Here is a 25,178-nt window from a genome sequence, read left to right as displayed (position 1 = left end):
TAAATAAAGCTGATAGGCTTTAAATTCAAACAAGACTCAGTGTACGGACCCAATGAAATTACTGCCATCATTTTGGACATTAACAAATATATCTTTGAATGCATTTTCAGTTTCTCAAAAAAAGACATTTTAAAAAATTTTTCAGAATAATTGTGGGGCCCCTTTCAGGCCGAGGCCCTGGGGCAAACTGCCCCCCCCCCTGCCCCCCTCTCTGCGCCACTGCGCAGAAGCTATCTGTTTGGTACTTTGTCCAATACATGAGGATTATATTAACACAAAAATAGTGTCGATAGCCTGATTCTTGTTGTTTCCATAGTGATAATTGGACGTTAACATTGCCGTCCTTTGCGCGCATCTTATTATTTTTTCTCACATATTTGCTTACTTGCTTTGGAGAACTTTTCCCGCCAAATTCTGGATCGAGGCTGATAGAAAATGGTGAACAATTTTTCTTCGGGAAGGTAAAAAAGAAGCAGAAAGATAAAATGAAGTTGGACGTTTACCAGAAAATTGTTGATTTGATTCAGGCAGGATCATATAGAACAAAAACAGAGTGCTTAAAAAAGTTGCAAGAAATTCACCCGGAGTGAGTATTTACTGTCACGACAAGTATTTTCTATCCATCATTCACTGCATGTAGTTTTGCAAAATAAAAAGCTTTATTGATCTCTTTTACATTGGACTATCATCTTAGAACTACCATGTTCTAAATACAGCAAAGTGCAATATGCCACATCTCAAGCGGAAAGGGAAAGTAAAGAAAGGCTACATGGGGATGACTAGTAGCTTTGCTAGGCCAGAAATTGTTCGGAACTACTGCTTATCCAGTCTGCAGAGTGTGGTATGTGCACATAATATTTTTAAAGAGGCTTGTCTAATGCACATAAAAACATAGGGCTGCACACAGATTTTTCTGAGTACTGGAAAATTTTTAAGGATCACCCTTTTTGAAATGTTGCTAAACAATGTTTTCTTTGAAATTTTGAAATGCTGATGAATTGGGATTTTAGTATTCATAAAACAACTATGACTTGTATTGGTTAGCATCAGAACCATCTGATTATCACAAATTGAAAAAGTTGCTGTCTATAACCAAATTAGAGAACATGTACCACTTTTGCTATGTGTATTTTGTGAGCCAATTGAGTTTTCTCTCCAGATGATACTCTCCTCCTGATTTGAAAAGCTCTGGCATCCAAATGCATTGAATGAAATATGGGGCGCCTTTCAGGGTTGCTCAATGAAATCTCAAAGCTTTGTGAGGTAACTAACAAGGGGCACAAAAAGGTCTGAACCAAAGAAAGCAAGATTATTTGGGAAACTACAGTATCTGACTTGTGCTCAATCATGGTTATAGGGTCAGGAATTTACTCTGTAGAAATCATTCTGTGGACTGGATTATGTTCAAATCAACTAACTGAGTGAACTTTTAGGGGGTTACATTTCAACCCCACAACCCCACTTAGAAGTTTGGCTAAGTATAAAGGAGGGGGTCGAAATATATTAAATTTAATCATACAAAATGAAAGGTTGACCCCATGCTGAATTATAATCGAAAGTCAAAATTTTGTGGAATGCTTGAAGGACTTTTGCAGGAAATAATTGCTATGCACACACTGTGAAACAAATTGACATAGGTGCTAAGGTCTGTATCAAATAAATGAGAAACCAACATCAAAATTTTATGGCAATTAATTTTCAAAAAGGGTCGTTTTCCAGCATTTTCAAAAATTTCTTGAGTAAAAGCCCCATGTTTCCCATCCCTTATTCGGTTGACAATTGCCTTTTGATCATCATTGCTATTTGATCAGTTACGGTTATTAGAATAGTCATTGCTATTCGATCAGTCGCGGTTATTTGAAAAGTCAGTGCTATTCGATCAGTCACAGTTATTCTGACACCCATTGTTACCTCCAACAGTGGGGTTATTCGCACTATTTGTTTGTAACTGAATAATCATACTATTCAAACTATTTGTTTGTAACCGAATATTTGCTTTTGGCTTCAGCTAACCGAGTAGGGAAACAGGTAACAGAATACCAATCAATTGACCTTTGGTCGATAGGCCTAGTTTTAACTGCACACTCATAAGTATAGCCTTAAGCTTTTTTAATTTTTCAAGACCTGATTTGCGTTAAAAGTGAGAATGTTCCAAGTGAGTCATTTCTACAAAATTACCTTGCATCATCTTTAATTCATAGCTATTATTGGTACTCTGAGCTTTGGAAGCCGAGATGGTAGGTGCACTCGTGATGATTTTTTGTAAAATTACAAGTACACCCTTGCACATCCAAGTGATAAGCATGTCTTGGGTGTATTTGTGTCTGACTTAAATTCACAGATTTTTTAAAGGTCTCAAAATGACTTTCCAAATTTATTTGCAAAAGAGATTGAAAAATGTATGTCATTCTTAATTGGGTAACCCTCATGAGATCAATTTTCATACCATTATTATATAGCCTTTTTGAGGTGTAAGATCCTGGGCAAATGTAGCTCCTGTACCCATCTTAGCGACCAAGACTGATATCATCAACTAAGATTTTGACTTCTTGGAAAATCATTTCTAAAATTATGCCTTTTCTTGTTAAACCTAAATGAATTTGAATAGCAGTCACTGCTGGTAGTTGTAGGAAAGCGTAGTATTTGTAGTAGGTAGTTGTAGGAAAGCATCAATAACACCCAAAGTATTTTTTCCTTATCTTCTACATTATCACCATCAGCTTCAAGGTGGCAGGAAAGTTTGGCAGCATCTGCATAAAATAATGTTAGCTGCCCTCATTTATAAGCCATCCTTAGTTATAAACTGTAGCAAAATGTTCCAAAAAATAACCATGGCTTATAATTGAATAAAAAAGTAAAATGCATTAATGCCAAAGAAAAAACCATGGAAAAACTCAGGAATCGCTGGGAAATTTGGCCCACACTTGAATATGCACTATCACAAGTGCACCCTTGGGCTCCTGGCTAATTGCTTGTGCATTCACAAGATCAAGTAAAAAAATGTAGTGAAACCCAGTGGCGGCTCGTGACTTTCACAGTTGGGAGGGCAGACCATCAATATTGCGACAATCGATAGAAAGGTCGAGTTTGCAAATTTTTCACTGTATTCATGGCTCGATGTTGATCGTCATGGAGCGCAGAAGAAAAAGCATATATAGATGTGGTTGTTGTTTAGCGATGATGTCATTTTATGGGCAAAATTTTTCTTGCCCCGAATTCCTCCAAATAAGCCAATCACAGGCCACGTTTCGCAATGCTCGAGGTTGAAAATTAGCTTGTGCGCATGTCGGCTAGGGGCAAAAAAACTTTGCCCGTAAAATGACATCATCGCTCAAGGCACTAGCGGGCCAGAAGCGAGGCTAAGGACGAGACAGGATAGCAAGGAGCTTTTTCTAGAAGAGATACAAACTTAAATAATTAACCACAGTAAGACTATCTTCAAAATTAAATATGAATATCATAGTATTCCTTTGAATTTTTTTGAGGGGGCATTGCCCCAGATGCCCATTAGCAAGAGCCGCCACTGGTGAAACCCAGATGGGTTTGCAGCTAGGATGGGTTGTTGCAGTTATGGTGACACTCCTTATGGAAAATATGCAAATATGACATAACACAGAGTAATTGATGATAATGAGAAGCCGGGAAGCATGTTAAATCATATGCAGATACAAATTACTATGTCAATTACAATAACACACTATCAGATGTGACATGCAAGTGAAGGCATTTGAACTACCAGTTCTTGTATATAAGATGCTTATAAATAGATGACAATAGTATAATTTATATGACTTGGTGGGTTTTGGGGTCATGTGCAAGCATAAAGAATCCAGCGTAGCTGTGAGCATATACAGATTGAATAACCAAAATATGGAAAGAGATTTTAAAAACATTTTGATCAGTGAGGCGAAATCATGATTTCTGACTAGAAGCCTAACCGTACAAAATGTGTTTTGAGCAACTCAGCCAATTTGCTGGCTGTGTCACCAATCTCACAATTTGTAGGTGCTACCAAGGACATTGCTCCCAGGAGATCATTAATATGATCCAAGGTCCTCTGAGACATGTACATAATGTCAGATACTCTCAAACTCTTATGACCTGTCCTTTTACAAAACTGAAATTAAAAAGCTTGATCTTACCTCCCATTCTTTCCAATTATGGTTACTATAACAAGAAATGAGTAAAAAACAAGTAGGAAACAATTGGAAAGAAGTAGGAAAGAAGTAGGAGACAAGTATGAGACAAGTAGGAGACAAGCAGGAAACAAGCAGAAACAATCAGAACCATAACCCCCACCCTAATCATTATTCAAGACGTAAGTTTTCAACCTATACAACTTGTTTTCTCGTATCTTGAGCTTGCTCTTTTGGTTTCTGTTGTTTTTGCTAATCAAAAGAGTGGTAGAAACATAAATCAAGATTATCACTGTGTTTAGGTAAACTGGTCTGAGACAACAGTGAGTCTTGAGGACTGAACAGGTAGGCTACTGTGACAAAGATGTCAATGCACATGTGAATGGATTAACTTGCTTTATTTTGAAGATCTAGTTGTTTTTGCTAAGATATAAGTCGTCTCATGTTGTTTCCTTAATTTTACTCTTTGTTTATTTTAGTTTCCTGTTGTTTCCTTTTATAGTAAACGCTTCTTTCAAATGTCTCCCTTATGACAGAAATTTTTTCTTACTTAGTGTAATTGCTTTAGTGGAACATTTTGTTTATTTAAGTGTCATAGCTAAAGAGTTATAAATCGTTTCTTTAATTGCTATCAGGTTACATATAGTTTTTTGAGAAAAGTTGGTCCAATAACAAGATTCTTCTCTTGGTGGTATCAAGCTTGATACATTCAAGATTTTACATATTGTTTGCAAAGCAACTTTATTAATATTTTGATTTTTGTACATATAGAAAATAAATATAGTTTTAAGTTTTGATAAGTTTTCATTAGTTTTTTTCAATGAAAACTACAAAAGTAGTCAAAAAGTATTGATGCTAAATTATGATGCTTGAGGGAATCACCTGCTTTCCAGATTCATGACTGGCAACAAAAAGTAGTGCACAATAATAATTTGTACATGCTTTGTTTCTTATAAATTTATGTCCACAGATGAAAGCTTGTACAGATAAATATTACATTATATTTTTCAGTTGTATTGCGGAGTTAGGCAGTGCCAAATTAAGCTATAATCCAGCGTGATTCTGCAGCACGAAAATGCTGCAGCTTAAGGTAAATTCTTGTCTGTTTTCGTCTGTGCCTATTTCAGCAGAAGGCCTAATGCTGCAGTACCAATAGCACCCCACCATAATCTGACCCTGGCTTTAGATTATAATTAATAGATTATACTCTGAAGGAAATGTCAGACAACACCAATCTTGATTTGATGAAAAAAGAACAAGAAAACAACGACATTATGAATGTTGTCTTAAAGAATTTCAGAAGTGTTTTTAAATTGTACAAAATTTCTTCAGTCTTATGAACCATTCCCTATGACAAGATGACAAATTCCCTATATTTCCTATGACAAAAACCTTTTTCAACAGACTATGTTTAGTTGATCATGCTAATATGCATAGGAGACATCGGGGCTGGGAGGGGCTGAGAAGATAAAGCATAAACATAGAGGGTATTAACACAGTGATTTGAGGTCAATTTAGTTGCACATTTCGAACATTCTAATTTTCGAGTCTTCTCTGATTGGATTCAGGAACTTCAGGAACCATAAATTTTCCTTTGAAACGATTGCAAAAGGGCTATAAAGCTATGTGCTGTTGAATCTGTAGCGTTCCGTGATTTCGACTACCTTTAGAAACAACTTCAATTTCTTTTAGTTTGGAATCGACCATGCTCCCAGAGATTTTACAGTTGGTCGCAAAGGCCATTATTTTTTGTCATTCTTTGATATCATCATTCAATCGTTTATTTTTTTCATTCATTCTTTATTTATTTATCATTTTGCTCATTTATTTGTTTTTTAATTTACCCTTCCGCTTGTAATTCATTTCTTTGCTACCCACTTGATCGCTTCTTGTTTTCATTAATTCATTTATTTATTTACTACAGTAATTCATCCTAATATTTATTTAATTATTTTTTATTCGTTTATTTATTAATTTATTTATTTATTCATTTATTCATTCATTCATTCATTCATTCATTCATTTATTTATTCATTCATTCATTTATTCATTCATTCATTCATTTATTCATTTATTCATTCATTCATTCATTCATTCAATCATTAATTCATTCATTTATTCATCCGTTCATTCTTGCATTCATTCATTCATTCATTCATTCATTCTTTCATTAATTCATTCATTCATTCATTCATTCCTTCATTCATTCATTCATTCATTCATTCATTCATTCATTCATTCATTCATTCATTCATTCATTCATTCACTTATCTTTTTTATTTATTCACTCATTTGCACTGTCTACTCAGTTATTTAATTCATGAGTTCATCAATTTTGCTTCTCAACTTAACGTTCGATGTATGCTCCTCTTATTTTACATTTTTCTTCAATACCATATTTTTTTAAAATTCTTACAATTGTTCACATCAAGGTCTTCGGCTTCTCTGTCTGTGAAATAATCTTTTGCTTGGGGTGGTGATGATTATCTTATCATTTGCAGCTGTTTTGTTCGTAAACAGCTCATCGCAATGAGCGATATCTCAAGAGAAATCGGTGCCACTGTAACCCTGGAGCATCTGTGTACCCCCGAAAAATCTTCAGATTGTTTATAACTTTCTAAAATAATCAACATTGCTTTAACATTATCAGACTTGTTTTTAATTACTCACCGCTTGTTATTGTTTTTGTTTGACGTGCAAATTTATCGATTTTTCTAATCTTGTCAAACTTGCCATGGTTTTTCTCACTCATTCTTCATTGGAGCAGCCTAGTCTCCTTTAACTGACCAAAAGACAACACACCATTTAACTTTTTCAAAGCCATCTCCGCATTAGTGTCTGTTTCTAGAGAGAGCAACTGCTGCAATGCTAAATGATCTTCATTCGCTAATGATCTTCAGAAAGTATTTTTCTAGCAACAATGACATGCCTTTCCTTAATGTCAGCTTTTAACTCTTAATTTTTTCATTCATTCCATTCAAAAATTTCTTGTGGCTGATAATCCTGTAAAAAATTCTATGCCAATCATTCTTCAATATCAAAATGGATTTTTAACAGCCTGAAATTCAAACGTCATTATTAAAAAACTCAAATTACAATTTTTTTAGAAGAAAAATCGTTAAAAAACACAAGCCTCGAAAAAGATAAAAAATTAAGAAAAAGTTGAGGCTGAAAAACACGATTTTTGTAAGAAACCAATGCAATAAATCTTGACAGAGAACGTAGAATCTAAAGTACTTGACTTCAGCCATCAAATAATTTGAGCTGAAGATATTCAATACATCACTAGAAACAGTAATTCTTGCACCTTTTAAATTCGATTTTTCTTTTGAATATGTTCTGCGAAAAGCTGCATTACTTACATCAAATCCAGTTTTGCGCTCTAGCAAATATTTGTCATATGCCAAAATTTTTTCAACTTGAATCATAAGTATTTAAAAACCAATTAAGAACATTTCGGGCTTAAGAATGTCTAGGCTGGACCCTAAGATTCTGGTTCTTATGAAAAGGTTCTTGTCTGAATAGCAGTTTAGACAAAACAGTTAATTGGCAATTCAATCGATGATCCTGAACAACTTTAACTCTGTTTGTAGCAAAATTGAAGCTCTCTTGATTGTCGAATTTGTTCATTCAATGGTCTAAACGCTTTTGATCCTTTTTTCGAGTTGCCCGTCATACTTTGAAAAGCAGATCCGAAGATTTAAGGCTTTCTTTTAATGAATGAAAAAGTTGCTGAGTATGTTATTTAACGCCTTTAGCCTTCATCAAGCCCTTCAGTTTACTTTTGAAAAGGAAGAAACAAGTCCTTGTCATTTATGGTTGTTTTCGTTGTTGGCACTGGAATTTTTGCCAGTGTATATCGTAGACCTAAATTTTGTTCGGGTTTATACCTTTGGTTTATTCATTTTTGCACAAAACAAAGGAAAATAAACCTCATTAAAATTATTTGAATGGAGGAAAAAGTATTGATTATCAATAAGACGAGAAACGTGTCCGTTATTTTGTCGTTTTTTCTACCGAGACCGCAAAAATCAAAGTTTGGGGCGGAATGGTTTCTCTGTTGTTCTGTTCTGAGTAATCTGCTACAAAGATATGTCTTTTAGAGGGTTCATTGTAACTGATATTAGGAACAATTTTCCTTGCCTTCTACAAATGTACCAAACAAAAAACTGAAGAAGTAAATGCACTGCAACATATTGCGAAGTGCCAATTTTGTTATAGATCCATATTGCATTCAAACGTACTTTGCGCTTCCTTTAATACACGCACTGACAGGTAGCGCGGTCCTTGCGCACTGATCATAACTTGTGCATTTATCCATGTCACTTAGGGTTGTTGAATTTGCTCTTGCACACATTAAACATTATTAAGTGAATTTTTGTTATGATAAACAAGCTATTTGCAGCACTTAGTTTTTGGATTCTTAACGTAACCAAAAACTACACAGTACGGTGCACAGTACAGTGACTCAAATAGGAATCCTCTATACATTTCTTTAAGTACGTCCGATGGAAGATATTTTGATAGTAACGGTATGTTTGTCCCAGCTGGGTTGGCTGTCTAAACACCTTAATGTTTTGTAGTGAGTAGTAACCATTTATCTTCCAGACAGCCTGATATTCGAGCCTCTGGCTGATTTTTTATCTTCCTGATGTTTGCACCTTAACCCATGATAAGTAGCTGGTTCCATGAGGTTCAGATATCGTTTTGTTGAAATCGTGAAGCTTGAAAAGATCTATCTTTAGGTCATATTGAAGGTCAAAGATGCTTTTTTAATAGGGAAAACGGCATTACCATCTGCATCATAAGTTTTATGTATTGAAAAAGACAAATGATTTATGTAGATGGTTAGGGCACAATCGCCGAGGCACATTTTTTAAAGGGGAGGGGGGGGCCTTTAAACGGAAACACTTTCGTTCCATGATGTTCGATGTAAGGAAACACCATCGGCAATGTCGAAATTGGAATTGCTTTGAGTTAGTAGAACCATGTCCTACTTTCCTGACAATTGCCGTGCTTCCCCTACGTCGTAGATAGTTAATTTAATGGGAGCTCTTGTCTGCAAGCTGCTGTTTTCCAAACCAGGTGACACTAGTTATTCATTCATGGCAAGCAGTGACACTATTTACCTATTTCTGTTTTACGTGGGAATATTCATTTGAAAAAACAGATAACCATCGCCGTAACATGGGTAACAGTTACAGTTTTATAGGAACCAGGCTCAAATCCTGCTTCAAATCATTTTCTTTATATTAATTTTTCCTCTGTATTGTCAATATATATGTTTTCTCTGTATTGTTATGTCTTGTCAATCAAATACCCGAAAGTAATTTCAGTACTTTTCCTTGAGAAGGGAATTTTTGGTATTGAGAAAAATTGCTTCCTACCTATTCATACAAAATTTCTCACATAGCCAATTTTTGTTTTAAGGTTTTCTGAAGGTACTTTTCACAGCATCTATTCTCAAGAAACTCAGGTATGTATATTTGTGAAATTTCATAAAGTTACTTGCAAAATGTCTGCATAAACCTCACCGCAAACTGCCAAAATAATATTTTATGCCCTTTTCTATACAAAATCTGTTATTTTTGTATTCCTGGAAATGAACGGTTTTTTTACTTATAAACCCAGCGGAGGGGGGGGGGCAGGAGGGGTTACTTTAATGGGGTTACTTCAATAGGAGGAGGACGGGAGTGTTCCATTTGGAAATATTAAGACATAACCTTAAATTTATACATTTTACAAAGAACCCTACCAAAAAATTTTCGATACAATATGAAATGCATACCCTTGGAAGTTCCAAGAACTCAATCATTGAAACCCCAAAATTTATTTTCTATTTGAAGCAAGATACCCTGAAAAAATAGCACATCCCGTACCAGTGTATGATGAAGGTTTCCCCCTCCCAGAAGTACATAGTTGGATCTCTAAGACTGATACCACATCACTTTTATTTGATGGTAGAGCCTTCAAAATCTTTATTGTGTGGTAAGAGTCTGGGTCTAGTGACGTAAAAGTGGCTCGAACTATGAAGGCGTCGCTCAAAGAAACAGCTGACAAGAGCTAGAGAGAATATTTAAGTGGATTCTAGAAGTAGGCAAAGGCCATTCACAATGCGCTCGGAATAAGGCTCTTATTGGCCTTATGTTGTCACGAGAGGATAAAAAGACAAGAGTTATAACTTTGACATGAAAGCTCTGATCTATGAGACTTTAATTGGGTGCAGTCTTGTTAGGGCTTTTTAATACAAGTGTAGGGAGTATCTAAAATGTCAGTCAAATAAGTACTCAGATGTAGGCAGTTGCACCTAAAAGGTCACGATACTGCGTGTAACATGGAATAAAGCACTTCAAAGAGGAACACGAGGTTTTAAAAGTAACAGAGAGACAGTTTGTGCTGTAAAGATGCAGGCAGCTATTTTGGTAAGGCAATGTGTAATTGATCTTCTCAAATCCTCTATTATGCAAGAATTAATGCGGTGTAATTTTTGAACTATTCATCACGTGGTAATCATTTTTTATGATTCGTTTGCAGTTTGACTTCTAAATTATTCTTTTCAATATTTAAAAATGGATCCTGGATTGCTTTTTTCACCGTACTCCTGTAAAATGAAAAGTTGTGTTGAATAATGTGATTAACTCTGATATGTGCTAGCTGTGCTGAAAATTGAATGTTACCTAAAGATATGTCACGTTTAGGAAATTTGATTTGTCTCAGCTTAAAATCATCACAGAAGAAGATTGAAAGCTTGTCGGGGTAACGCCGAAACGCCGAGAACTGATTTTTGAAGGACCAAAACACCGAGTTTACTTGTGCCAATTGATTTAACAGCACTTTCTCCCATTTTGCATTCTTTTATGTATGAACAAGATAAATTCTAGAATCAATAGCATCAAGGAATCAAGGATTTATTTGCTTTTCATCACCATTATGATATTTTTTAAAAAAAGGATGATTAAAGAACCTTCTCGTCACGAGGGAAACAGTTATATGTCAGAAAATGTCTGTCGCATGTACGCTACGATCTCTTGTCTTTTATTGACTAGCTAACGCTATTAATTTCAGTTTCTTAATACTTCCAAGTACTTATAAAGGCTTAACGATGCATATTCTCTGTATCTGCACTGTTTAATCCAGTAACATTTTGACTTAAGATTTCCAACTTACGACTTGTTTGCTAAGGTGTATTTTAATGAGAGCCTGGCTTTTGGTACACACAAGGTGAGAAACAGAGCTGCAAAAAGTGAGTTAGTGTATGGGAACGATTTTACTCATCAGAAATATGCCTTTTCAAGCTATTCTATTAAGAATATTGTTTTATATTCACCACAAATTTGCTCCCTTCTTTTTAATTGTGGCTGCCTGTAAATGGGCCTGAAAAAGACATGCCAGTGTGCTTTCAGGTTGTGCAAGCCAGATAACCAGTTTCAATTATATCTTAAAACTATTATACCAATTGTTTAGTATAAGTCCAGCTTTTGATTGCCAACCTATTGGGTTTACACTTTTCACAAAATCATAAGTCAGTGTTTTATTTCTCTGATTAATTTTGTTCGTTTTAGCGAAAGATAAAACTCAACATTAAGAAGCATCGCCGGCCTGATGTCGCGCAGTCCTATTACGAAAGGTAAAAGGGATTATTCCTATTGATTTCCACTTATAAGGTAACTGAAGCAATTTATAGTATTTAGGTTTTAAGCAAATTGAATTTTTACAGAATTGCTTTTTTCTTGTAAAATATTTCATTCTTTAGAGATGGTTTCTGCAAAATGGGAATTTTAAATTGTTAGCTATTCATGTCAGGTTATAATTTGTGTTAAGTTTTAGGTATTCGGTTATATTGTCAGTGAATTCGCAGCAAATGAGCTGATATTTGTTTGATGACAGTTTGAATCTCTTTTATTAGATGAATTTTGATCCTCTGATATAAAAATTCGAAAATATAATGGTTAATCTTTATGTAGTATGACTTACTGTTTTATGATAGTTAGATAAACACTCTTAGCTCTAATTGCTGCTTTCGTGCAATAACGACTGCAAAAAAAATGCAAAGAAATAAGGATAGTCTGAAAGAAATAAGTATAGTCTGTAAGTACAAATGTCTGCAAATAAAATGCGTATTTTATTCCAGGTGCATGAGGTATTGCGATTCTAGTGGTAAACCTGGCATCATAGTTCAAATAGCCAATGAGGTATCAGCTTGAACTTTCTGCGCCCTAGTTTGTTTTACAGTATAGAATATTCCGGTTTAAGAGGGGTTGTCAGGTAACCTCATTTAAAGATCAGGTTAATGTTTATCATTTCAAACCTTTGAAAATTTAACACATAATCATATAACGAAAATTTACTAAAACTTGTCGAATAACTCTTGACAGATCACTGGACTAATGAAGAACTTCATCAATGTATTTCCACATTAGATTAATTTGGAATATAATTGTTTCTAAATTGTAAGAAAACCTTATTTTCTGTCACTTGTCCTATACTCTATGTTAAGACTGGATGGTTATTTTAACAATCCTCGCAATAGGCTAAGCTATCTTTCCTTGTACATAAAAACCCCCAATTTTGCTTTGGTAGTTTACAGTACTGTTTTGTACATCATATGTATCTTTTCCAGATTTCTGTTTAATTTGTAGCTTAGTTGGTTTAATATCTTCTCAGGTTATATAGACACGATATGTAAATAATTGTCAATAAGGGTTGTATGGGTTATCTAATAATCAAATGGTATAAACGAATGTTAGCTGTCAGGACAAGGCTTGATATGATGCCTGTTGCAGCCTGTTTGCCTCTTTCACAGTTCCCTGCAGTATCATTTCCTGCAGCTTTTTATCACCTTGTATATGACATAAAACAAGGGGGACAAGAACCTTTCACTAGAAGTACACGCTAAGCTCTTTTCCCTCTAATATTCTCTTACTCTTGATAGTACTTGATTGATGAGTTTCTGTCAGACAAAATGATTTTGGTCAAGGATTCATCGACAAAGAAGCAAATCGTGACCTTTGGGTTTCTCATTAAGTTGTTTCACAGATGTGCTTTGTAAGGCCCTCGTTTTTTGGATCAAGGCTGTAAGACGTGTATTCTCAGTTCTACTATAGGGTTCTAAAGCTCTTTGTATTCAAGTACTTTTTTATCCTTACATCAGTCGTTTTTGCCAATTTGTTTGCCAATTTGTTTGCCAATTTGCCAATCTGAGTATAATTTAACAAAACCCTCTGAACTTTTCTCTTCATGCTCAGGAATAAACTCTTACAGCCTTTTAGGTTACAAAATATACAGTGTTACGGGAAGTAGGGCAAATTTTACGACAGCTTCGATGATGTAGACGATTCCTTTTTGTAGTGGCTATTTGGTTGTGCCTATTAACTGTTTGTGGCTATTTGGTTTTGTCATTTTTCTTGAAATAAGGCCTTTGGGGAGAATCTCTTCAACATTTGACTTTTTGTGTCATTTCTTAGGTTGATTTTCCTCCAGTAATGATAGCAAGAATAATCCTTGGCGAGTATTTAAGAAGAACCAAGTTCAAAGAGGCTGGAACAGGTAAGAACTTGACGAGTTTTACAAATCAAAGACTCAAAGACTAGTTTTACAAAGATGCCGTTATCCATGTATATTTTATGCTATATAGAACCTGAATCAAACAAGATAATTGTGTTTTATTTATTGAACACTGCACATAAAGTCTTTGCTCTGATTGTGGACTCTCGTATGATTACATGTAACAACAACAGCAGGTATTTCAGAAAGTTTATTTTGGTGCACCACTTTCTGTGAATCACCAAGCTTTTTGTAGTCATGGCTACATTCTCTAGGTAGATAACAGTTTTCCAGCAGGTAGATTTCAGTTCTCCAAAATATTTGTGCTTTCTATGCATGTACTGTTGAATGCTAACATGTCCTATTCTACTTTTAGTTCCTAAGGGCCACATAACTCTATTGTTGAAAGATCCAAATCTTATTGAGCATGAAAACCTGGCTAAAGAAGTTGTATTGGTAAGAGATTCATACATGTACTTTTAGCATTTGAGCTTACAATGCTTGCCAGAAGTACTTGGAACACCTAGCAATTTGCATTGCATTTTATATCTTTGATTCTTTTTTCGAAAGAAAATTATTACTTCCGCCCCCTTCCCCCTAAAACAATGTTGATAATTTAGATAAATGTCATAAAAGAATCGATAAAAAAGTTGCTTCCTAAAATCCTAACCCGTTTGATAGTAAACCAACATTTTTCTGTGGGGGAAAGGGGGACGATTGATTTTGACCTTGCAATCTGACGTCAGTGTTCCAAAACTTTTGGCGGGCATTGTAAATATGATATAATGCTATCGATTGCTTCACACATACGCTAAAATTTAGAGAAAAATCATTGTGGAAGGAGGGCATTGTATTGTGACTTAGCCTTAAGCTCAAAGTGAGGTTTTCCAGTTATGACTGTCGTCCAACTTGGTTGATGTTATAAACTGGTCAAACGATCGTTGGTGAATTTTAAGGTCAGTCGAATCTTAGGAGAGAACGAACCATAAAGAATTGTTTAAGTATCTTTTTGCACCTAGATAGCAAACATTTAGTAGAAGGAAAACTGCCTTGTCTTACAGAGTAAAATTTTATTTCCTTTGTTCCAGTATAATATGCTGAAGAATGCAGTTATCTTCACTTTGATGGTCATCTTTGGCATCAATCGAAAGGGGATTTGCTTTTTTCAGCAGAGTACGTGTATCAACGTAGATTTTGTTGATTTTTTTTCAGTGTCTAGAGTCTGACGAAGATTGTGGTCCTGATAATGATGCCATAAAGAGGTATCCTTTTCAAGAATGTAACAAACTGTTTATTTCATTCCCAAAATGATAGTCAAAGAAATGTTGAATTCTTTTGAGCAATGAATTAAAGTTCATTATGAAAAAGATGTTGAATGAACACTGCTCAAATTTTGAAAAATGATGGCAAATTATTTTGTGTAATGAACTGAATCACAATTTGCTCTTTGTAAAGATCGCTAAAAGAATTCCCTTTTGAAGAATTCGAAGCATGTAAAAAGCTTTTATATCATTACGCTTTTTTCCATCTAAATTTTTATCTAAGATTAACTTCTGTTAAAAAATGTGCCAATATAATGTAAACTCTTTAGAAACAATATATATTTTCTAACATGATTATGTATGTTCATATTTTACAAGTTTTACACATATTTTAGTAAGATCATAAATCATAACGATTCTTTAAAAATGAAATTCTAATTGACTTCCAGATTTGAGATGCTCTGGTTTTCCTAAGAAATTTCTTAACTAAAAAAACAGGAAAATTGGCGAAGATTATGAAACCCACCTGAAAGAAATACTAGCAGAAAAAAATATTCCATTTCTTGGTCAGTTTTTATTCGTTTTGCTGTATATTTCGATTTCATTTTGGCAACACAGCAAAGACAGTAAGAGAATTAGTGGGAAGAATTTGGTGTTATTTTTGCCTTTATGAGTTTTTGGTGGGTCAGCTAACACCCGAATAAACTAAATAGAAGCGTGGATAGAGTTAAAGGGGCCTGTGCAACCAGCAGCCTTTGCGCGCTCGCAATTGTTTTGTTTTTCTAACTGTGTTCTTCTATGCAAAACAAAAATGGCGAGTAGAATTCGATGGGAAATCTTTGGTATTAATGTAGCGCTTCAGATCGCTTTGGACGGCCTATTTGGTTTCATTTTGCGCGCAGCTTGTGCTGTCAGCTTTCCACCATTTTCATGGACCACGAAAATGGCCGCCTTCCCAGCTTACGCCCGCAAAGGCTACTGGTTGCCCATGCCCCTTTATGCAATTTCCGGAATTGGCTTGGGAACCATTTATCACCACACAACAGAGGTTGCATCAAATGTTCCTTGAGAAGGTTTACAATTAATTGATTCTAACATTAAGATCTTATTTATGTACTTCCAAGAAATGAAAGGTGTTCTATGTCTTCTGTACCATCTTTCACAGTATTTCTAAATCATGTCAAAAAATCACCTTCCATGTGTAGTTAAGAGCCACTCTTTATCTGGAAAGCTAACATTGACAGTCTTGGTCATTAACTTCTTTGCAAATCCTGACAGGCAATTAATTTTAGAAAATGTTTTAGTAAAATCTCTTTCTTAGAACAAATATTGTATTTATGATTTTATATTGCATAAACAACCAGCCACAAGCCGCCTTTGCATGCAAAGCCAAAAGCCAAAATGTTTTGCGTTTTCAAATTTGAATCATACTTCTACATAGAATAGATCCTTCATTTCTACGTAGGAAAAATTATAGAAACTTTGAACTTATGTGCGGGTCTTTAATGCAAAGGCCAAGCTGTAGTTTGTTTTTAGTGATAATTTCAATGTTTTCATGGCTACTTTTTGGTTCTAGATAGTAAAACTTGTTGTTTTCGCGACGTTATCTACTTCTTTGTTTCTAGATGAAGCAAGACAACGACAATTAGGCTTCGATAAAACACCAGATTGCAGGCTTGAAGTACCTATTGGTAAGCTGGTCTATTAAAGCTCTGATAATATTCAAATTTCACCAAAGACTCATTTAAGTTCTGATTTGAGTCTTATCCATGCATAATGGATTTGATTACTAGGTTTTCTGTCATTCTTGATCACAGATTTGCATTGCTTTCAACCGTGAATAAAAGGCATCGATTGTCGATTCAAAATTCAGCACAGGTTAAATGAGCCCAAGTAGAAAATTTTTGTAATGCAAAAGCAACCTATCCAGGTTTTACCCAGGTTGAGATAACCGCCGCGAGAGGTAGGTTGAGCCATGGTACCTGATAAAGCCCATGTTTTAAAAGTTAGATCTGAAGATTTAACCCATTCAGAACGAGAGAATTGGGTGCTAGGTGATATTGTAGTGCAATTTCCGTACAGGCTTGAGCATAGGAAAACTCTTTCACGCATGCGTAGGAATACTCAATCCTTTCCTGGTTGCAATGTATGCATGTGTAATTAGGAACACTGAATCCTTCTCTTAAAGCAACCCATGATCAACCTTCTTTCTTGTCTACTCTCCTCGTTTGATTTGGTGTAGTGCAATCGTAAATTGGTTTACCCCTGACTAAATAGCCTGGACTTAATCTAGGTAGATTCTTAGAAGGATAAACAGGGCTTTAAAATCTAGTCTCGGGTTTTTAAAGGATGTATAATGTTAACACGTGTTGTGAGAATGGACTATTCTCTAAATTAAAAAAAGCACACCTGTTTCCTCTGAAATGCTCATTTTTCGGTATATGCAATTCGGCATATGATCAGCATTTTTTGAAAATCTCGAAACAGTAACTTCTTTTTAGAACAGTTATTTCCCCTTTTTTGCCTTCCTTTATTTTTTCTTTTGAGCTAATATTACTTCAAGGGTTATATGATATTCAACCATCCACCTCAGGAAACGAACAAGGCCTGGCATTTATATAACATGTTATTTTCTAGAAGAGTCCCCATAGATACCTTTGCTTCATTTAGTCGTATTCTGGAAGAGCATGTCAGACTTGCGCCGTGAAATATTTGTATTAGTTGGTTATGATTGTCTCCTAGCCCCTGTTCCATCGATGGATAATTTCAAATAATTTACAAGCAGAAATTGTATATCCATCTTTTGATGTCAAAACATTTTGCCAACACCTTAATGCTAATGTTTGGTCTATGTACAAATTCGTTATTTGGACACTTTAATCAGTATTATGAAATCCTGAAATAAATGATAATTTATAGGTCAGTTAATAATGTATATCTAATTGTAAACAAAAGCTATGATGTTATGGGCTTGCGATCTTTACATGAAAGATATAAATTTGAAAAGGAAAAATATGTCAAACACAATTATTTGTCATTGAATTTTGCAGAACTATGAAAATATTAGTGTCTTTGACTAGACAATGATGCTTGAAGTTATATAAACTAGAAAAAGAAACAATTCTCAATAAAATCGAATCTTCTTAACTCAGTTATGTCTTTTTCAAGTGAATGTAAAATCAGGGAGTTCCGAGTCTATTCAAAATCACGATTAGGAGTAGCTTAAAACTTTACGTCCAACTCCCTTTTTTGAACTCATCCTTCGGTACCAGAGCCACATCAATCCGCTCGCAGAAATAGAAGATAGGAGCCCAGAAGCGAAGGAGCGTCTATCTAAGAAGATTTCGAAGCTCCTCCGCTACTCTGTTTGGTTTTCCATTGCCGCACTCGAAGTTTAGAGGCTTGGAGAGTATTATTTAATGATGGCATTGTATTATTTTAAGCCATATTAGCAAATGATACTAATGATGATATTATTTTAGGTTTAAAATGTGCTGGCTGTAATTAAGTCTTTTCAGTATTTGTGTCCGCCAAGAATAGACTTCAATTTATAGCAACAACTAAAGTTACCGTATATTTATTTGAAGTTTCACCATATAGAAATATATTTTCTATACCGAAGTACAAGAAATACCCCCTTTACATTTTTGCTTTCTGCTTTTACAATTTTACGGCAACTCCTAATGTCTTAAGCGCTATATGAATGACGTTTTAACAGTCTTCAGAAATAGCAAGGTTGATCAGCGCTTGCTCTTGGAAAATGTGGTACTTTACCACAATGTTTTGTCTTAAGATTCTTTTCTCATTGTCTTAAGGACAGATCTTCGTTGATATGCCTTTTTTGGATTTTCAGCTGTGGATGGCTACGTCGTTAACTGGATCGAAAGCAAGGCATCATTTGGAGACGAGGAAAGTCATACTAATTATCTCAAAGATCAATTTTGGAGCTACACAAATCGGTTAGTTACAAATAAGCAATCATATTTCTAGAAGATGCCATAATCTCATTTTAGCGTCAGCATCGCTTGTTTTAAATATTGTGTTTTGCCTCGGTCTTTGAAAATTGCTAAGGAACGGTATAGCTGCTGAAAGCTGCAACAAAAATGTTGATAGCATTTCAGCGATATCAGTTTTATTTCGAAAGCCGACGTTATCAGCCTGTTTATTCTCAAAAGTTGGATTCTTCCTTGAAATCTGACGTGCTTTGCTTTAAAATATCACAAACTGGAACTTTTTGCAATGACTTTGCCGAAAACGGTTTTATGCGATTGATAATTTTTTGAGAAAATAATTGATTATTCAAGTGACGAAAGCGTTACCATAGAAAGTTCTCATACGATCATAAAAGAGACGAATGAGCCTTTTTTTTGTTACGAGGCCAGTGTTCTTATAGACTTAGAATGTCTAGAATTTTGTATGAAGTTTGTGGGTGCAGAAGTCGAGGAAAGGAAAGCTTTTCAAATAGTCTTGTAAAAGGCTAATATATTTTAAGTCACTGATATTATCGATATACGCCATTGACTTCGTTTTTGAGACTTTTTGGAATGTTTTACTCAAGATTTACAGCTCAGTTTCTAAGCAGCGAATATGGAATTTTTATCAGCTAAAAGTTACATTTTCGATATTTAATATACTTACTAGCATGTTATCAAGAATAAAACCCCAGTGAAAGGAGTGTTGTGCTAAGCCTCGTTACATGATACAGAATTCAATGGAATTTTATCACACTGGGTAATATAACACATCGACCGGATTGACCTTCAATATACGCTTACGTGAAAAAGTATTAGGACGATGGATAAGAAAATGGCGGCTTCAAAACTAAAATTCTGACATTGTTTGAGCAAAACTTTCTGTTGTGGCAGAATTCTAGCAATGGCGTCAACAAAAATGCAAATTCTAGCAAATTTTAATTTGTTTGCTACCTTTCTATTGTAGAAATATGAAAAATGTCAGAGGGGAATGTACAGTATTAATATTTTTGTTGCAATATTGAAAATACGAAGTTTATCAGAAAGAGAATGAGAAGCAATAAAAATTTTCGGTCTAGCCGATCATTCGTTTGCTAAAGTGTAGCAAGAAAATTTGGTCGCAGCAAGTCTACGCCATATGATATTTACATGACCAATAAGTCAACAAGTACGACCAAAATTCAAAGGAGGCCAGACCGAACATTGGTTGGGCCTAATGGTGTCGGCAAGCTGGCGTTATATGCGAGGCAAATCAATGCTGAATAGTTTCTCCAAATATTTGTTGAAAGCCTCACGACTAATACAGAATCAAGTAAAGACCATTTACTTTGGAGCAAGAAGTATACTTAGCTATTTTGCAATTGTGACAAAAATTACCAAGAACAATGACATCGTGGTCTTTCAATAATCTCGTCAATGTCAAGCCTTGATGTTTTTGAAAACAACTGGTTTCTCATAAAAGAATTTCCAAGAAATGCAATCTTCTAAGAACAAAAATTCGGTCCTTTATGATTTTTGTGGAGTTTTCGTTCTGTATCCAACGATAATTCGTTGCAAATGTATTTGGGTCAATTCCAATGCAGATGACGGCTGCCTAGAACCTGGAGGGCATCCGACAAAATGAAAAACAAAACAAGCTATACTTGCCTAAAAAAAATTGATATTTTCTTTAATTTATTCAATTTATGTTAATTTATACAATGAGGTCAAGTGGCAATGGAAAATCTCAGCCAGCAATCTCGTTATGCTCCGTTGACTTTCTATGTTGCTCGTTGAGCATACTTAGGGTTAACACATTTTCTTTGAAGCTATCTTCCTAATAGTTTTGTCACGTATATGCACATGAAGAGGCCAATAAATATAGTCGGTGTCTTGTGAATGGCTAAGGTAGAGACTGTTACGAAACCATTTCATATTCTGCCTCTTTTAGTCAGTATCTACGCGTGTAAGCTAGAAGCTTATTCCACATATGTGCACTGTACATTTGAGTAAGATGTCTTTAAAACAGGGCTATTTTGGTTTTTTTGGCATAATTTGAGCTAGCTCTGCCGTGAAGCATTCCTTCTTGTTATATTACCCAAAGTGCCCAGATGTACAAAACAAGATAACTTTGCGAAAACCCTGTCCTTTGCTAGAAACATCTAATCTGATACGCTTTTCCATGTCGTGAAGCAGACAGGCACGCCTTAGCCAGAGGAGTGGGGGGAGGCTAGGGGGCTGTAGCACCTCAAATTTTTGCTAAAGTGTGATATTTATGTTGTGGCATCAAAGATTGTGGTGGAAAAATTACCAAAGAAGTCTTTCGATTTGTCTAGAGACATCCTTCCCACCCCAAATGTGCTCCGAGGTCCCTGGACAAGAAGAATAATAAAAAGTGAAAATAAAAGGAAACATGGACGCTGCAAATAATGTGTTGAACCCTACCGTCTTGAAAAGAATTAATATTTCTTGGAAGTCATTACATCATTCCTGCGTAAAGTAGAATCAGTTTTAAGAAATTTATAGAGAGTTGAAAATACGAATGCGGGGGATTTTGCCGATATCAGTTAAAACTGTGCGGCCTTTTTTGTAGATTTGGATCAGGAATGGTTATATATTGGTTTGGTTTCATCGACCAGCTTGACAATAACAAGAACAGAGGTATCGTTTTATACGATCGATTTCCTCAACAAATAGTCACTCTGGATATGCTGCTATGAGAATGCCTATCGTTTTCAAAATGAATCTACCTACAACAGACATTCCTATCTACTATGCTCGATCTTTTTGCTACAATTTCCGACTATCTATTTTATTAATTAACCTTGGTAGAAAGTCTGGGCTTAAGAATCCCTAGACGCTGCAAACGTCGCCTGAATATTTGGTTATCTTTGCCCAAAAAGCCTGCTGGAATTGCTGAAATTCTCAATTCATTCAGTTTGAGCTCTGCAAAGGCAAGAACGCGAACATTTGATATGACATTTTAACATGAAACAAAATCTACGTTGAATTTCTTCAAATGGCAGGACCAAAAAGGTCGCAGACACCAGAATACTCGATAAGCAGTTTTCTTTTCTTATGTTTTTAAGAGCAAAATGAAAATACAAACAAATGTTTTTATTGCTTACTTTAAAATAAACAAACATCAAGGTAGTCTTGTGTATCATAAATTTCTGCAAATAGTTATTTTATTTTGTACCAGAAATTGAAGTTAATGTACTTTTTATTAAAATTTCACTATGTAGAAAGATCTTTCCTTCCCATAGAAAATATGCAATGTCTTTTGTGAGCTTTACAACACTAGTTGACACATAAATATAGTTCTTAAAAGTATGACGTCATTGAAATTTATTTTCAGAATTTTTGAATTCTGACCACGTAACCGAAAAGAACAATCAAATATGTCTAAATTCGGTTAAGATAGGCAAATGGAAAAAAGTTTGCTCACAGATTACTGATGTATTTGTTTGTCTCAATAAGTTATGAACAGGGGCCTCACGTGGCCATAGCTCAGCCAATTTCTGCTTCATTTGACTGATTTTGCAAAACAAGGGGTATTTCATTGTGCTTTTTAAGTTATCTTATTCAAATTGAAATATTCTGAAAAGGATTTATTCGACATCGTGACTAAAGAACACTACTTTACGTGTATATAATCGATATAGAATGTATTAATAAATTTAAAATAGGATTTGCTAAAATTTTTATATCCTTTTGATAGCATTGTTGTCTACAACTTTAACCAGCAAATCAGTGATAGATAAAAACATCGATTCTCGTCCTTGCCTGAACTATTGGGATTTATCTCTGTCTTTAGTGAAACAGTAATTTTGATACTTTGAACTGACAATGAAACCGTTTTCTCTCTCAATTTATGATAACTTTAGTAGTTTTCTTGGGAAAATCTAGTTATTTGCGGTACCGTTAAATTATTTGAAATTATATCGAAAATACTGATGTTGTTGTCTTGCTCAATGTACTGCAAGCTCAGTTCTGAATGTTTTTGAGGCTACGTCACAAACTGCATCTTGATATTTCTCCCTGGGAAAATATATATTTGCTTCCAACATCAATTTTGGAGCCATACATTAAAGCCGTCCTAAAATAGAAAACTGTCAAGCCCAGGGGGGGGGGGAGGGGTCACTCACTACTTTTCTATGCGGGGGTTCCATGCCAGCAACTTTTTGTTGACCCCCAAATGTTGAGTTGCAGTTTTGAAAAAACCCCAAATATTGAGTCTTAAAATTTTGAGATCCTAAATATTGTTAATTATTTTGAACCACCACTTTATTTTAAAACAAACATATTTTAAATCTGAAAATTAATAAGCGTCACCCCTGTTTATTCGGAACCTAAGAGTAATGGCTGACCTAGTAGTAGTACCGAAATGATGACGTCATAAAAATCTATTTTTAGAATTTCTGAATTTTGAAACCAGAACCTGAAAGAGCATCATCTAAATATGCAAAATCATTGAAAGGCATTACGAATCGGCTGGAATATGGCCACTTGAGCACAGGCTCTTGCCCCATCGAACCTCTGTAACTTGGTCTTGGTTCATAACTTTATGAACCAGGCCAGAATAGCAGTAATCCGTTAGCAAATTTGACATCTTTCATTGGCCATATCTCGCTCAATTTTGAATATATCTGACTAATTTTGAATATTGAGAGATATTTTTATGCCGTTCTTTCAGATTATGTGGCCAAATTTAAGAAATTCTAAAAATAGATTTTTAATGACGTCACACTTCGATACTCTATTAGATAACCATCGAACTCTATTAGATAACCATGAAACTCTTAGGTGTAGGCAATCTCTGAATATGATTTTGCGATAAGGTTGTCATTCTTATATTTGGTTTTTCTTTTACAACTTCATTTAAACTTCTCAGTCACCAAGTATTGAATTTTTCTTAAGCTTTAATTCTCAGACACCAAGTATTGAATTTTTCTTAAGCTCTAATTCTCAGACCCCAGATATCGAATTTTTTTAACCTGTTATTCACAGACCCCAAACATATTTTTTCTCTAAAATCTCAGACCCCAAATATTGACATGGACCCGTATAGAAAAGTAGAGAGTACCCCCTGGGCTATCAAGTCGATACATCTATCGGACAAGAGCGATTTTCATTAAAATAGTTTATGAAGATCATGGTAAAGAAACATCTGTTCAGAATATTGATTTATAATTTACATTATTTTTTGTATTAAATGATCACGCAAGTTGTCTTGTTTAAGGATTGGATACGCAAGTCTTTGAGCAAAATAATTTTCAGCTGTTAAAATTAGATTGTGATGTCATATAGCTAATTTTAACAGCTGGAAGTGATCAATGGTACTTCAAGAATAGAACTGATTACTCTGCAACACTTTATGAAGATTCATTCAATTTTATCACCGTTTCCAATATTGTTTTATGCTTGTTTGGTTTTTATGATTGAATTTCTCCTTCATTACTATCACACTGTCTTCGTTTTTGTCTTTTCATTTACTTCAGTGAGCACCAATATCTTTGTTATGCGAAAAATTAAATTTTGATCTTCTTTCAACAATTTTCATATCTGATAAAATTTTTCACCTTATTTATAAATTTTACGATGATTGGTGCTTTAAAGACACTCTCTCTCGACCCATTTTGCTGGCTATTAGAAATTTCAATTGGTAGGACTACATAATCGATGGATTGTTGAGTCTCCAATCAGCAACGTAGAGCTAATTCGCGTAAATTCACTGCAAAACATATTGTTAACTTTGAGTGGTTGACTGACGGGACAATGCATTTAAGCTAGGTTTTTCTGACATCTTTCCCTTTCTGCATTATCACAACTGCAACTTCTTTTTTCACAATTTCATCTAATTTTATTATTCTAGAGAAAATTACTTATTTTCACTGCCAAATCTAACTATCTGTTGTTAAACTAGACCCTTGAGTCATTTAGTAAAACTAGATCATTTTTGTTGACAATAATACAAAAAACCAACTACACAGTATAACCAATTAACATGTTATACACAGAGATAAAGACAGGTTCTAATCTACCAAACACCTCTTCAATTCTTGCCTAAACATTTGAAAAACTTCCCTAACTTTTCACGTATCCTCCCTTTTCCTGAAACAATGGTAAAAATTGTTATGTTTATGCTTTATAAACATACTCTTTGATGCGCGGGGTTTTCCTGCAAACAAGTAAGATAAAAATCTTCTAATCAACATTGTTTAGGGGGCGAGGTGATGGGTGTGTGGTATTGGAAATTAGGTGGTCTGGAGAAGTATTGCGTTCTT

General features: G+C 34.8%; 1 protein-coding gene across 2 annotated transcripts; it reads left to right on the top strand.

Annotated features, from left to right (window-relative positions):
* Window positions 1-228: 228 nt before the first annotated feature.
* LOC135689654 (CDAN1-interacting nuclease 1) lies at window positions 229-22,962 on the top strand. 2 transcript variants are annotated; one of them, XM_065206960.2, is made up of 11 exons: window positions 229-586; window positions 9,567-9,612; window positions 11,699-11,763; window positions 12,268-12,328; window positions 13,601-13,682; window positions 14,056-14,135; window positions 14,892-14,941; window positions 15,440-15,507; window positions 16,567-16,632; window positions 18,795-18,900; window positions 21,485-22,962. In XM_065206960.2, the coding sequence occupies exons 1-11, from the start codon at window positions 486-488 to the stop codon at window positions 21,609-21,611; spliced, it is 852 nt and encodes a 283-aa protein (XP_065063032.2). In that variant the 5' UTR covers window positions 229-485; the 3' UTR covers window positions 21,612-22,962. The 2 variants fall into 2 exon arrangements, with proteins under 2 accessions (XP_065063032.2, XP_088966777.1); XM_089110651.1 differs by lacking the exons at window positions 229-586; window positions 9,567-9,612 and adding an exon at window positions 9,623-10,558.
* The last annotated feature ends 2,216 nt before the right edge of the window (window positions 22,963-25,178 follow it).

This window comes from Rhopilema esculentum, chromosome 10 (genome assembly GCF_057945365.1).
Source record: "Rhopilema esculentum isolate cy_ngs chromosome 10, ASM5794536v1, whole genome shotgun sequence".
NCBI classification, from domain to species: Eukaryota; Metazoa; Cnidaria; class Scyphozoa; order Rhizostomeae; family Rhizostomatidae; genus Rhopilema; species Rhopilema esculentum.
The sequence above is the reverse complement of the archived record's forward strand: the minus strand, read 5'-3'. Positions and strand labels throughout refer to the sequence as shown.